This window comes from Pteropus medius, unplaced genomic scaffold, assembly GCF_902729225.1.
Source record: "Pteropus medius unplaced genomic scaffold, Ma_sr-lr_union100, whole genome shotgun sequence".
NCBI classification, from domain to species: Eukaryota; Metazoa; Chordata; class Mammalia; order Chiroptera; family Pteropodidae; genus Pteropus; species Pteropus medius.
In genome coordinates, this window is record NW_024347793.1 from 768,044 (window position 1) to 782,481 (window position 14,438).

Sequence of the window (14,438 nt, forward strand, 5' to 3'; positions counted from 1 at the left end):
TAGATGGACCCGCCTGCCAAGCTGCCGGCCAAGCCTGCTGGCCTGTCTCCTTCTCAGTGAGCTGTGCCCAGGGCCCACAGCCAGCTTTGTCCCTGCACTGGTGACCAGGAGTGGAGTCGGTTACTGCTGGGCAGGTGGTCCAGATGAACATATGGGGATCGGGGGGGGGTCCCCAAAGGGACAAGGTGGCATCAGCAGGTGAAGGAGGGGTGGCTGTCCAGGGGGATCAGGTGTGCAGAGACCCAGAGGCAGAAGGGCAAAAGACCCTGGAGCCCAGTCCTGGCATGGAGGGAGGGGGCGTGGGGAGCAGGGCCGGCACCCACCTGGGGGCCCCCGTACACAAAGAGGACGGTGGGGTGCTTCTTCCCCGGCTGCACGGCATGCGGCTTGTAGATCATGCCGTATAGGCGCACATCCGATCGCGTGTGGAAGTGGAAAATTTCCGGGGGCACATAATCCGGGGGGCAGCCTGCGGAGACAGAGTGGCCGTGGCTACTCAGGCGGGAGCCCACGGCCGCTGACACCCGCACGCCACTGTGCGGCCCTCAGCCACAGAGGCACCCACCCCACCCTGTGCTTTACATGAGAATCTGAGGGCCGGAAGTGACTCTCCCCTCTGTGGGTGCAGAGCCAGCTCCAGCAGCCCCTGATGTTGGCTGATCCTCCATGGAGGTGACAACAGTCCTGGAACTTGACTGACAGCCAATTTCACGGTCTGCTTCTCTCTGACTTTGATGGTTACCTCATACTTGCAGAGCCACACTGGTGTTCTGACCGTGACGGTGAGAAGTCTTTAAGGCAAGTTTATCCGGGTAAGCCGGGTACAGAGATTGAACGAGAAAGTGTAACGCCGGGTCAGGGGCTGTCAAATGCTTCCTGAAAGGGCTGGGCGTGTCTCGGGCTTTAAGTGCCGAGGAGGCATCGTGTGTCTAGTAGCGACTCGGCTTTGCTGCTGGCGTGCAGGCACCGGGAAGAGCACCAGCAGGGCCGCGGCCCAAGAGCCAGTTCGCTACGTGCTCATAGAGGTGGTCTGCGGCAGCCTCTAGTCCACCTGCCCGCAAACCCGGGGCTGGGTATCCGGACACCCGGGTTCCCGTCCCTGCCTCCCCCTCATTTGTACCACCAGGGCCCACGGTCCTGCTCCGACGAGCCCCATGGTGACATGGGGATGGTCAGGGACTGAGCTACTGGGTGGAGAGGCCTTTAATCTGTTTAGGTTCCAGGAAGTGATGATGTAACAAGAAGCTTTCTAGCCCATGAAACACTGCAATGCCAGGGCTTGTTTCCTAGAATATCCGGAAATCTAGCAAGTGGCAGAGCTGGGGTCAGCGGGGGGCTTCCCTTTTAGGGAGAGATTCCTGTGTGCAAGGCGCTCTACTGAGGTTTGATTAATCGTTCATCTCATGAACGGTCTTTGTACTATTTTGTAGATAAAGGAACATTTTAGAGAGACGGCTGACTTGTCTATGGTTCTGAAGCCAAAACTGGAACCCAGGGTCACCCCAGCAGAGTCCTGACCATCCTGCAGGCTCCTGGGCAAACTGACAAGCTGCCTCCTGGCCCACAAGGCCCACTAAGGCTCCTTCCCCCAAGTCTCCAGAGCATCTGCTCTGCACCCCAAGAGATGGCTGCCCCCAAGGACAGGGATGCCCCCAACAGGGACCCTCTGTCTGCAGTCAGCTCCTGAGCCAAGTCTGCTCTGTGCACTGCAGTCCTTAATTGCAGCAGAGAAATGAGAGATCGTCTTAGGTGGCAAAGCCCCCCAGGACAGTCAGGGCCAGTGGTCACGTTCGATGACAAGCTCTTGGGGCTTCCAGGAGGGCCCGGATGCTGGGGAGGCCGAGTGGGCAGGGCTCTGGGCCACGCCCACCAGATCAACCTTCTCTCACCAGTGTTATTTAATGGGTCCGCATCCCATTTTGCAGATGGGCAAGCTGAGACTCCCAAGGAGAGGGACCCGGTCAAGGTGCCCGAGGGGTCTGTGGCTACTCACTGGCCGCCTCCATCATGCTGGCCCAGAAGCGGGGCTGCTTGTGCAGAGGGTCGTCGTCGGGGCCGCTCAGCTTGTAGACGTGCACGCAGGGCGGCGTGCCCACGCTGCTGTAGTGGCTGATGAACATGTCGAAATTCTGTAGACGGGACGGGGGCACTGAGCACCTCTCCCCTCTCAGCCCCTCCGCCCCTGTGTCCTTTGCCCCATCACCTGCCAACCTTCTCTGAATAGTTACTGTCTTACCCTGGTGCTCACTCATTTAAACCTCAAACTCCACCCACGTCAGGTGGGTGTCATTACCATTCACCCCCATTTTGCAGATAAGCAAACTGTGGCCAAGAGGAATCTGCCCCCTGGCCAGGGTTCCCGGGTGCTCAGACCCAGAACCTTCCGATGCCAGAGCCCGCTCATCTCGCTGGTTCTACAGTCACAGAACTACGACCAAGTGTTTGCCCTGCACAGGGAGTGGCCCCATGGTTGGCCACTGCCACTGGAATGTTCTGCGAGGCTAAGGGCTGGTGCGGGGATGGTGCCGTCGGGCGCACGAGGGCCCGGGGGAGTGCCCACCTGGCTCATGGAGCAGCTATGAGAGAAGCCAGGCGTGGTGAGGCGCACGACCTCGCCGGCCGACTCGTAGCTGACCACGTACAGGTGGTGCTCCAGCGGCGTGTCCTTCGTGCCTTGGAAGTACACCAGCTTCGTCTCCTCATTGACCCAGATCTGCGGGGACACAGGGCTCCTGGTGAGGCCGCCCCAGGCTCTCTGTGTCTGCCTTCTCACGGCCGCCGGCCCTCCCCCTGCCACACAGGGAGGGCCCAGCGTTCTGGGGACAGAGGATCCCTCCTCCCCCAAGCTGGCTGGAGGAGCGTCTGGGGGAGAAGCACTGCTCAGACCTCGATCTTGCTGGGCCAGCCACACGCCCTGGGGTGATGTGAAATCAGAACACTGGACAGCTCCTGTGGGCGTGGGCGCACGGGAGCTGAGGGCCCCGTGCCTTGGACAGTGCCATCCCAGGCCGAGGCCCTACAACCCCAGGGGTCAGCCCACCCCTGAGCCAGAGGAGTGTGGTTAAAAGGTGGCGCTCCCTGCCCCCAGACCCCATGGGGTTCTGACGTAATGCCCTCGGGAGGAGAGGAAGCACCCTGCTCTGGAGATGGGGACAGGCACTGCCTCTCTGGGGCTGACCCGGCAACCTGGGAAAAGAACACTGATAAAAGGTGTGTCCTCTGAGCTGGCAGTTACGCCCTGGAAATCGCTCCTGAGGACTTCACCCAGGAGGGGGTTTCAAAATGGAGGGACAAAGACGCTCAAAGTGCTTTTCAAGCTAAAGAAGGATGACAACTTTTCTCAAAAGGTGGGATTGGTTAATTATTGCACGATTCACTGTGGCCACAGAAAACTCTGTTCTAAAAGGCCTTTACGAAGCCCCTGAACAACGGTGCAAACAGCAAAGGGCAGAGCTGTCCCTCTGTGGTTGCCTCCAATGGGGACGAGGCTACAGGGTGGGTCTGGTGGGGACCGAAGGGGTCCGACCTGAGTCTCATCCAGAACGGCTCAGTTATTACAACAAACACTGATGTATTCGTTGTTACTGTACTTTTTCAATAAATACAAGTTTTCTAGCAATAGACGTCACTGAAAAACCAAAACCGCATGGAGTCGAGCCGGTTCTGTCACAAGGACAGTGTGAGCAGGGGACACTCTCCAGGCAGTGGGGCTGGCCGGAGCTAGGCCTTCAGGGGCCCCGAAACAGGCCAGGAGTGCATGGCTCAGGTGGGGTCCTCACGGGGTTACTTTCCCTTTTTAAAATTTTAAAACGCTGCCGCAACTGCTTTTGTTTTTAAACTTCCGGGTAAAAAGGCACGCCCACGGCGAGATGCTCACGGCACTGGAGAGGAAGTGACGCGGCCTGTGCGCGTGCCATCACTACATGTGCAAGGGCTGCAAGTTCCTTTAAATTGCCCTCGCCCAGGGTTATTCTGTCCCCAGGGGACACCTGGCCATGTGTGGGGACATCTGTGGTCATCACAACTGGGGGAGGTTCTGGCATCGAGTAGGTGAGGCCAGGGATGCTGGTCAACACCCCACAGTGCCCAGGACGCACCCCCTGCCAACGGCCCGGCCCTGACGTCAGCAGTGCCGCGTGGGAGACCAGCTGACAAAAGGAAGGAATGAAAGCTACCGGATGGCCCCATCTCGCAGACGAGGACACTGAGTCTGTTCCCGGGCCAACGAGGGGCAGGGCTGGGCTATGAGCCGGGGGGCACCCACAGCACAGCCACGGGGAGGAGGCGGCGGCCCTACGCTCCGGGCGCCCAGCCTTCCGGCACTCTCGCCTCACTCACGACGTGATCGTGAAACCTGACAGAATCGGGACTGTGCTCCAGCTTTTCACGACTCGCTTTTTTCCCAACAATTTGTAATGACGTCTCCACGAGTCAGTGACAGGGCGTTCCCTCAGTGCCCCAGCACAGTCACCTACAGAGCCCAGACCGGCCGAGGTCGCCGCCAGTTCGCTCACTCAAGTGTTTACGGACCACTACCCATCACTCTGTGACGAGCCGAGAGGCACACGTGCGCCCACACTGCTGGTGCCTGCCTTCAGTCCACACGTGGCTATGGGATGGAGCCCAGGAGTCTGATTAAGGGGCCCTCTGTCAGACCTGGAACTATGCGGACCTGGACCCCGGTGAAGACATTGTCAGGGGCAGTCTCCCCGCGTGTCTGTCTATGATGGTGTGTGCGTGCGGGGGAGGGGAAGGCACGCCCTCCCTGCAGCCCCTCCCTTCTTCCACACACCTCCCGGAGGCAGGCTTGGGGACAAGCCTGGTTGGAAGCTATGGGATAATCCCATAGCTTAGGCACCCGAGCGACCCACAAACTGCTCTCCTGAGGACAAGTGGTTTCACAGAGCGGTAGACAGAACGGGCCAGGCCCCCACCCACCAGGATCCAGCAAGAGGTGCTCAGAACTGCCCCTGCGTCGTGGACCAGGGTGTCCCTGGTTGTGGTCCTGGGCGTGCTGAACTGTGCAGGGAGCAGAGCAGGAGGGAGCGGTGGCCAGGTGGGGACAGAGGGAGCCACGAGCACGAGGGCTCTGGAGGGGGCCCGGAGCGCGTGTGCTCGTGTGTGTGCACAAGCGTGCACGGGGACTGGTACCTTGGAGCCATGCCTGGCCAAAACCTCCCACTCGCCGCTGGTCAGTGCGATCTCCTCCTTGATGGCGCATTTGAACTCGTCTGGAAAGAGAGACAGGAGGAAGGCTGAAGGGGCCCTGGGAAGCCTGAAGACCGGAAGCTCTGGGGCGAGCTCCCCTACGGCAGCCGGGCTTCTTCCGAGGCCCCCACGTTCCAGGCTGGCTGCCGGCGACTTGCCAAGTGCCGGTCGGCAGCCTCTGCAACACAGGCCAGCCCAGGGGCTCCTTCCCAGTTCTCCTGCCACCCACGAGGCCCCCGAGGCCTGGGCGATGGCTCAGCTGTCAGGTCCCCCGCCGCACTCCAGCCCTCTCTGAGCCCTGCGCGCCCTGTTGCTCTCGCGTGTCCTCGGCCGTCCGGATTCAAGCCCATGATTCTCTCAGCCCAGAGTCCTGATGACCACATCTATGGGGGCCTCTCTGGCAGGACCGCCCTCTGCAAAAGCCACCTTGTGTCACAAGGACACACTCTCCCAGCCAGTGCCATCAGTGTCCCTGTCCCTCAAGCGCTTCTGCAGGCTCCTGACCTCCTGTCCACTTCGCCAGCACACCTCACGCTGCCTCTAGGAACTTGTTCCTTCTCACCCAAAGAGCGACGTTGTGCCTTCTTATTCGTTCGACTGCCATCAAGTAGGCGTGAGCCACGTGACAGGAAGCGTGAGCCACGTGACAGGAAGTGTGAGCTGGGGATGCAGCTGGGGACCCACGCGCAGGGCAGATGGGACACCAGGTGTGCCCACCTCAAAAGCAGGAGTTCCCCTGAGAGGCACCTGCTGCGAGCTCCACCCAACAACCACTGGTGAGCTGTCAGCCGGTCCTTTTCAGAGGCAGAAAAAAGGACGTGCCAAATGACATCTCCCAAAGCTAAGTGGGGGCAGGGATTAAGTTAACCGACAAAACGAAAAGCAAAAACACCAAAGAGCCAAGAAAACTGTCCTTGGAGATGGCGCTCCTGTGACGGCCGCATTAAACCCCAAGTGACAATGCCCTGACACAGCGGCCACTCCTCGATACCTTGCTGTGACTTCACTTCCTGACACTTGGGCTCTCCCCTCGGCTCGCGGTACCCTGGATTCACCCTCACTCAGGTCTCTGTCCCCTGTGCTGGTGGCCACCTCAGGCTCACTTGTGGGCTCTCCCTCTATCCATCCTGTACAGCGATCCTGGGGTGACTGCCCCAGGGGACAGTGAGCGATGTCTGGAGGCATTTCTGATTGTTACAGCTGGGTGAAGATGCTCCTGAGATCGGGTGAGTGGGTGGAGCCAGGGATGCTGCTCATCACCCCACAGTGCCCACGACGGCCTCACAGAGAACGACCCGGCCCTGATTTCAGCAGTGTTCAGGGGGGACCCTGCCCCAAGTCTGAAGAGCCCTGGCTTGGCTCTCAGACCACGCCGCTCCCCCAGCCAGACTCGGTTGGCCCTTTGATGCTCCGTCCTGCCCTGAGGCTGAGATGCCATCCGAGTGTGAGTACGGGGCCACACTCCCACATCACGAATCCATTCTGCTCCCCAGAACTCTGGGCACGGGACCTCCCACACAGCGTTCCCACTACTAGGCACTTCACCTCAAATGCGTCAAAAAACCAGTTCTGGATTTTTTCCTCCTAAACTTGTCTCTCTCAGAGCCTTTCTGTCTCAGACTGGACCTCCAAAAATATTCCATGCATTCCTGCCGTTCTCTCTCTCAGCGCAAATCCAAACTCCACCAGCAAACCAGGCCAGCTTGGCGGTCAAAAGGCATTTAGAATCGAATCACGTGGGTCATCCCATCCCGCACTTCCCGGCTCCAGTCCCTGTCCCCTCCCCTCACCGCTCGGGCTACACTCCACGTGGCAACCCCAGGAATCACTTTAAACTGGTGTAAGATCAATGGTAAAAGCCGAGTGCTCCCTGTGCCCACAGGCCCTTCCGGACCTGCCCCGCCCATCCCACCCCCACTCTGCTCCAGCCACCGGGCCTCGTCGCTGCTCCCCCAGCACACCACGCCTGGTCCTGCCCCGGGGCCTTTGCACAACCCCTCCTATGGCCTGGGCGCTCTGTGTGGCGGCCTCCGCCTCCTCTGCCATGCCCTCCAAGTCCGCCCCACGGCACGTGACCAGAGACGCCCTCCGGACCCCCACTCTAGAAAGCAAGCCCACTTTCAACCTCTCGCCTCGCTGCATTCCCTTCTCACGCTCGTTACGCCTGGGACAGCGTCCTTCGTCGTTTTTAAACCGCTACTGAACTCTGCCATCGTGGCATGGGAAAGGCCACAGATGACGGATACGCAAATGGGCCTGACCTTGTGCCAATAAAACTTTATTTATAGAACCAGGAAGCTGGCCGGATTTGACCTGTGGCCACGGTCTGCGGAGCCCTAGCATGAGAAGGGCCTGGCAGGTGGCGGGTGCTCAGTAACTACTGCTGACTGGACGAACGAACAGTCGGCTATGAGAACCCGGGCCGGGCGGTGAGTGACACGCGGGGAACGCTCGCTCCTTACTCATCCGCCCCCTCCCTCGTGGTGGGCTCGGTCACAGGGCAGGTCAGAGAGCAGACAGTGCGCGGGTCCGCGGCCGGCTGCCCGGAGGAGCAGGGTGGCAGGATGGCTTTGCTCACCTTCCCCGGGGCTGAAGGGCTCGCCCCAGTCGTAGCCGCTGGGCTTTAATAAGGCGGTGACCTTGTACAAGTGGCAGAAGCCCGTCTTGCATTCGTTGGCGCGGATGAAGCAGAGCTCATCCTCTCCCTCTGACTGGGCGAAGGGGTAGAAGATGTCGTGAACCTGCCAGGCAGCGAGGGGAGATGCGTCAGGAGGTGGGGGCAACTGCCGCGGACGGCGAGGCCCTGGCCGCTGGCCGGCCGCGGGACCCGGGGTGCACACCCAGCACCTCCGCGCCCTTACGTTGATCCACACGTCGGTGACCTCCTCGTAGACCACGTATGGCTGGACGTCCCCAGGCACAGCTCTGGCAAAGGCCACCCGCTGCTCCTCGTTGTCAGCGGTGGGGATGAACAGGGCCGGGGGCAGGAGGACGAGCTGTAGCCGCTGCTGGGGCCGGTCCAGGAGCATGGCCCAGGCACTGAGCGGGAGATGGAGAAGCCAGGGCCTCAGGGGCCAGCAGACAGAAGCCTCTGACGCCCACCTCGCCGCCACCCGACCGCCAACCCCGTAACACACAAAGATTTCCCGCAGGCTCGGGGACGGCAGGAGGGCTGACACAACTCCGTCGCCTGACTTTTGTTTTGGAAATGTCTCACATCGTTCAATCTCACAGCAGCGTGGCGAAAACTCCGGAATTTCTGCCACATCCTCACCACGCATACCGCCCTCGATTTCATACTTCGCTGTGACTTTCTAACTTAAATGTATTTTAAGTGGGGACCCGTCAGTACCATAAGTGGAAAGGCAGCATCTCAACATAAACAGGGGGCGACTGAAACCAAACCACAGAGCCACGTCGCGGGGACGTGAGATTCCAGCGAGAGCCCAGGCCCGACAAGGCGCTGGGCCCGAGTCCAGCGGTCTGTTACGAAGCGGCCTGGCAAGGGTTTTGAGAGGACCAGCACACCCTCTCTGTCGAGGCGCCAGCGAGCCAATGTTTCAGCTCTGTCCTCTGTTCACAGCGTCCTCCACAACTACTCAGCCCTGCCGAGGTGACTCGAAGCAGCCACAGACAATCCGTAAATGAATGAGTGTGGCCTTGTGCCAATAAAACTTTATTTACACACAGCGAAATGAGGATTTCATATCATTTTTGAGTCTGATGAAACGTTACTATTCTTTGGGGTTTTTCCCCTAATCATTTAAAAACAGAAAAACCATTCTTGGCCCGGGGAACTCACAAATATGGGTGGGGCAGGATTTAGCCCTCGGGCCATGTTTTAGGGCTCGGTTTAGAGATGTCTGTCTCTGATGCGAGCAGAAGAGCTTGAAAGTAAGTGAAAAGGGAACCTTCTATTTGGTGACTCCATGTTTCTTATGATAAGGGGGCTGGTGACCCACCCAGCATCCCGAATGTGAACGCTGGGGTTTCTGCCAGACTGAGATACTCACTACTTGCCATCCCGGGTCCAGCCGGCCCTGGCGATGTATTCCACTCTCGGGAAGAGCGTGCTGAAGGGCTGTACCAGTTCCTTCTCTTGGGTCAAGACGATCTAAGGGGAAAACAGCCCTGGGTTACATGCTCTGGCCTGACTACATGCTGCGTGGAGCAGATGGCACTGTTAGGGGTGCGCTGTGGCCCCTGAATCTGTACGTTGACGTCCTCACCTCTAGTCCCTCAGAATGGGGCCTTATTTGGAAAGTGTAGCTGCAAACATAATTAGTCGCAGTGGAGTGGAGTGGCCCAAGTCCCACAGGACTGGTGTCCTTACACGAAGAGATCATGCGGACACAGGCACCACATAGGCAGTGTGTCTGGTGACCACAGGGGGAAGGTGGCTGCCCCCGAACCGAGGAGAGAGACCTGGGGCAGATCCTGCACCCGCAGGAGGATCCAGCCCTGCGACACCTTGACTTCGGACTCTCTGCCTCCAGAACTATGAGCCGATGAACTCGTTATTTAAGTTGCCCGGTGCTGGCTGAAAACCAAAGGCTCTGGTATGGGCTGTCACTGCTGAGGCAGGTGGCCTTGGGCAAGACACAGCGTCTGGACCACGGCTTCTTGGAGCCTAAACGAAGCCGGCTCAGCATCGCTCCAGAAGGGGTGGGGTGGGGAGAAGGCAGGCAGGGCCTCAGCATATCCCATGCCCTGGCGGGCCCCCACCCACATCCCCCGGCGGCCTGCTCCGCTGGCACAGCCCACGCCACCGCAGGACCCTGTTCATCAGAGACAGGGCCAGGGCCCATTTACAACAAAGCCACTTCGGGCAGATCCATGTCATATCTGCTAGAATATTCCGGTCAAGAGTAAAGAAGAGGTCTGGTTAGGGCCTAACTGTGCCCAAAACAAATACCAACCTCTAGATTACAAATAAGTGTATTTTATCTTACGCTTTTTTTCCAAAACGTTACACGAGGTGGTATTTTTGGCAAAAATATGCAAGGGCTTTCTCAGCTTGCCTGAGCTCTAACCTCTGACGTGTGGGGTGTTTCCTTTTGATGTCCCCGTCCCCATGCTCTTCTCAGCCATAGCCTCTCTTGCCCTGCCAGCTATGGGAGTCTCAGCAACGAGTCCCTGAGTGGTGAGGACCTCCTGTTAGTTCACGGAGGGAGGCGCAGAGTGACGGGGCGCAGCCAGCCCGGCCGGGCAGTGCTTTTTCGCATTCAGTCGGCCAAGGGGAGCGCCTGCCCTGGGAAGGGGCGAGCAGCCTGCCGCCACCCAGCTGTCTACCTGCTTCTCTCACCCATAAGCCCCTCCGGGGTGTGCAGCCCCCTTACCTTGCCCTGACTGTCAGTCTGAAATTCAGCCAGCTTCAAAGCAATCTTGGGGTTCTTGCTGCCTACAGAAATGAAAGTGAGGTGAGCCCGGCCGATGTCACCCGTGTGGGACAAGAGCAGGTGTTGGGGTGGAAAATGCAGAGTGACGCCCACAGAAGCCAGCGTGGGGTGGGGGGGTGTCCAAAGGTCCCCATGAGTACGTCACCCTCTCTGGTCCAGGTGCAAAGTCTCTGGGCAGGACTTTCCAACCTTGGGCCTAGACCTTGTTCCAGACAGTGACGTGACAACTTCCTTATAGTTTATGAGCACAGCGCAGACCCTGTGCTGATGGGAAGCTCGTGCCTGCCTTTGGAGAGCTTGAAATCTGGCTGTGAAGATGGGGCACAGCCGTAAGAAAACCACCAACGATACAGAAAAGTGCCACATGTAACACATGTGACACAGCCGGGGCCCTGACACTGGGAGGCAGGTGGCTGACAGATTGGGACAACCGAGACATGCTTCCAGAAGTTCAGGCTCCACTAACTTCTACAACAAATCTCAACTCCGGCCCTCGCGCCTCCACCACTCCCGGCGGGGAACGCCTCTGACGCTGCCTTCGCGCCCGTCAAACGGGGAGCAGGGAAGACTGACTTCCCATCTGCACGGGGACTGGAAACACCCACAGGAAGGCTGTCTAGCACAGCACGTAGGAGGTGCTCACGGCAGGTTAGCGCAAATTCTTTCATGCTTCCACGGAGGCCATGAACAAGAGGCTGGATCTGGCCTGCATGTGTATTTTGTTTGGCTCGCTAAGTAATTTTAAATAATTCGAGAAACATTTAATTTGATTTCTAGTTTCTCTGGAGACACAGGACAAACTTGAGTCTGTGTTCTCACATGACGGTGAGTGTCTGTCACATCTTAGGATGGGGTCCACACCCCCTCGCTGCCTCCTCTGGCTCCTACTGTCTCCTGGGCCCCAAGGCACAAAGCCGGTCACCCCTAACTGTGCCATTGTCCCTGAGCCCGGCCCGCATCTCTGGGTCTTCGTGAGGGCCCATCCTGGTTGGTGCCTCGTCATGCTCTGGGAGGACAGAGACCACTGCCAAGCTACCTGTCCTGGGCACTCACCTGTCCGGGGGTATCGGTACGAGTCTGTCTTCCTTTCTTCTAGTGCAGGTGAGGGAACGTGAATGACCTCCACCTCAGACTCATCGACTTCCTCGTAGAGGATTCGCAGCGTCTTGCGGCCTTCTGAACCTGGGAGGGGGCAAGACCACTGTTGAGCGGACCGGGAGTCCCCCCACGTCCTGGACACACAGAGTGCCCTGCTCAGCCATGGTTGGGCCCAGACAAGGACATGAGCCTTGGGGCTGGAACCCTGGCCCTACCCGCTACCGGCCCTTCACCGAGTCACGTCTCTTCTTGGGGCCTCGGCTTCCTTAGCTGTATGATGGACGTAAGAACTGAGCAATGCCCAGCACAAAATGGCACAGGAGGTGGCCATGTGGGGTGTTTATGACCTGAATCATGTTATGTCCCAAAATCCTAAGCTGACTATCCCCAGAACCTCTGAATATGACTATATTTGGAGGAGTGGGGTCTTTAAAGAGGTAATTAAGGTAAAATGAGGTCACTGGGGCGAGTCCCCATCCGCCGTATGACCAGTGTCCTTATAAGAAGAGATTGGGACACGGACACACACGGAGGGACACCCACGTGAGGACACAGGGAGAAAACAGCATCTACCCATCCAGGAGGCCTCAGGAGAAACCGACCCTACCGACGCCTTGATCTTGGACTTCCAGCCTCCAGGACTGAGGGACAACAAACGTCTGTTGTTTACGCCACCCAGCCCGCGGGACTTGGACGGCAGCCCAGGCTGGTTCACGCATGGCTCACGGAAGATTATGATAAAGATCGTCATGAGAAGTGAGTGAGTCACTGGGTGGTGACGCCTCAGAAAGTAGCACGGTGACTGCCAATTCTGCCGTCGCCGGGAGGGAGCCCACAGCCGTTGCTTCCTCAATAAGCTCTTTCCTTCTTCAGCTGCTAAGAAGGGTCCCCATCTGCTGCTTCTTGTACTGTCACCTATGACTCATTGTGGACGGACCAAAGATGTCTCCGGGAACATCCGGCCTGCAGGGGCCACTCCATACCTGCTTTACGGGTGGAGGACCAGAGACCCAAGGGGCTGGGTGGCTGGCCTGAGGCCATTTGGTTTGAGAGCGACAGTGCTTCAGTTCAAACTCAGTTATGACGATCACAGATGTCCCTAGACATTGTAGAATGTCCCCTGGAGGCAGAATCACCCTTGGTTGAGAACCACTGGTCCGCTCCCAGGCCACCTACCAGACACGTGTACGAAGACGTTCCCCAAAGTAAAACCAAAACCCACAGCTGGGCACAACCGAAGTGTCCGACAGCGTGGAACCAGGGCACAGTCACACCCCAGGTCGTCTGCAGTCTCTAAAGAGGTCTCCGTGTGCTGACTGCAATAGGCCAAATGCCTACATCCCCCTGAATTTCAAATGTCAAATCCCACCCTTTCGAGGTGATGAGGTCGTGAGGGTGGGGCCTTCGTGAGTGGGATCAGTGTCCTTAAAACAGAGGCCCAAGAGAGCTCCCTGCCCCTTCCGCCGTGAGGACACAGCGAGAAGGCACTGGCTGTGGCCCAGGAAGGGCCCTCGCCAGACGCGGAGTCTGCAGCCTCCAGAACCGTGAGACGTGGACGTGTGAGGCTCATAAGCCCCCAGGCTGCGCTGTTGGGTCACCGCAGCCCGAGTGGACTGGGGCAGCGGCATCGATAGGAAGAGCGCTGAGGCTTTTTTAAGTGACAAGAGCAGAAAAGCACGTAGACTGTGCGTCTGTTAATAAAAGAAATGCACGCAGGGGCTCTGCTTAAAAACGGAAAGCGGCCTACCGTCCCAGGAGGCTGTGGGACACCACCAGTAGCCAGTGAAGCGGTCGAATTCTTCCTGGATGACGAAGGTGGCCACGCCTGCAGATTTGGGGTCCTCGAGAACATTGGATAAGCCTGGAGGAGCAGAGAGCCGGACAAGAGACGGGTCTAGTTTAGAGCGGGATGCTCCCCCTCAGCACAGCCGACGTCGGGGCTGGAACACTCTCTGGGGGCCATCGCGGGCACCGTCGGGGGCTGAGCAGTGTCCCTGGCCCCACTCACTCGATCCCAGGAGCACCTTGTCCAGCTGTGACAACTAAAAGTGTCCCTGGACATGGCCGGAGTCTGAGCTGCTCCTGGCTGAGCCTCTCAGGTTTAGAGTGAAGGTATGGGGCTGTGGGGCAGGGTGGGGACACAGAGGTCCGTGACCTGAGGCCATGTCAGGTGCAGAGTCCCGCAGACATCTGCAGAAGGGGGAGGGCACTTCTGGCGAGCAAGGATGTGAGGGAAAATGGGGAGCAGGTGAGACCTGGAGTTGGACAGGAGCGCAGAGGTGGGAGAGGCCGAGTAAGCAAAGGTACAGAGTAAAGTGCCCAGCAGAGAAGGCCGCAGAGGGCCACACGGGAGGGTGGCCCGTGAGGTCAGAGTCCAGAAAGGTGCCTGGTGGTTGCGGTGAGTGGAGTAGGCGCAGGGTACTCTCCAGACGCCGGACTAGTGGCTATGATGGCTGTCCCCAAAAAATGCTGGCCCAGCCCAACAGACCACGCTGCCAGGGGCAGGTTCCGGTCTACCCCAGCCAGAACCGGTGCCCTCCGCCTGGCCTCACCCCTGTGGCAGAAGGTCAGCCGTCGCTCCTCTCCCGTCTCGATGTTGGCCACCCACAGATCACTGCTGTTGATGAAGGAGAAGAAGGCGGGGTCGGCAGGGCAGATCTTGGGGTCCATCCGGGGCCCGGAACACTGGGTCTTGATCTCCAGGGGCTTCATAGGGGACACCTGGGGACAGAG

At 58.9% G+C, this 14,438-nt stretch overlaps 1 protein-coding gene across 5 annotated transcripts in view; it reads right to left on the reverse strand.

The window, feature by feature from the left end:
- Positions 1 to 14,438, reverse strand: part of DPP9 (dipeptidyl peptidase 9) — a 34,886-nt gene that overhangs the window by 6,502 nt on the left and 13,946 nt on the right. For all 5 annotated transcript variants that reach the window (XM_039878413.1, XM_039878416.1, XM_039878415.1 and 2 more), the window contains 11 exons: positions 14,258 to 14,426; positions 13,453 to 13,566; positions 11,661 to 11,789; positions 10,548 to 10,609; positions 9,222 to 9,322; positions 8,070 to 8,247; positions 7,787 to 7,949; positions 5,152 to 5,231; positions 2,561 to 2,713; positions 1,994 to 2,129; positions 324 to 469 (listed from right to left, as the gene is read on the reverse strand). In XM_039878413.1, the coding sequence (XP_039734347.1) occupies positions 324 to 469; positions 1,994 to 2,129; positions 2,561 to 2,713; positions 5,152 to 5,231; positions 7,787 to 7,949; positions 8,070 to 8,247; positions 9,222 to 9,322; positions 10,548 to 10,609; positions 11,661 to 11,789; positions 13,453 to 13,566; positions 14,258 to 14,426 (1,431 nt within the window). The remainder of the gene's footprint in view (positions 1 to 323; positions 470 to 1,993; positions 2,130 to 2,560; positions 2,714 to 5,151; positions 5,232 to 7,786; positions 7,950 to 8,069; positions 8,248 to 9,221; positions 9,323 to 10,547; positions 10,610 to 11,660; positions 11,790 to 13,452; positions 13,567 to 14,257; positions 14,427 to 14,438) is intronic.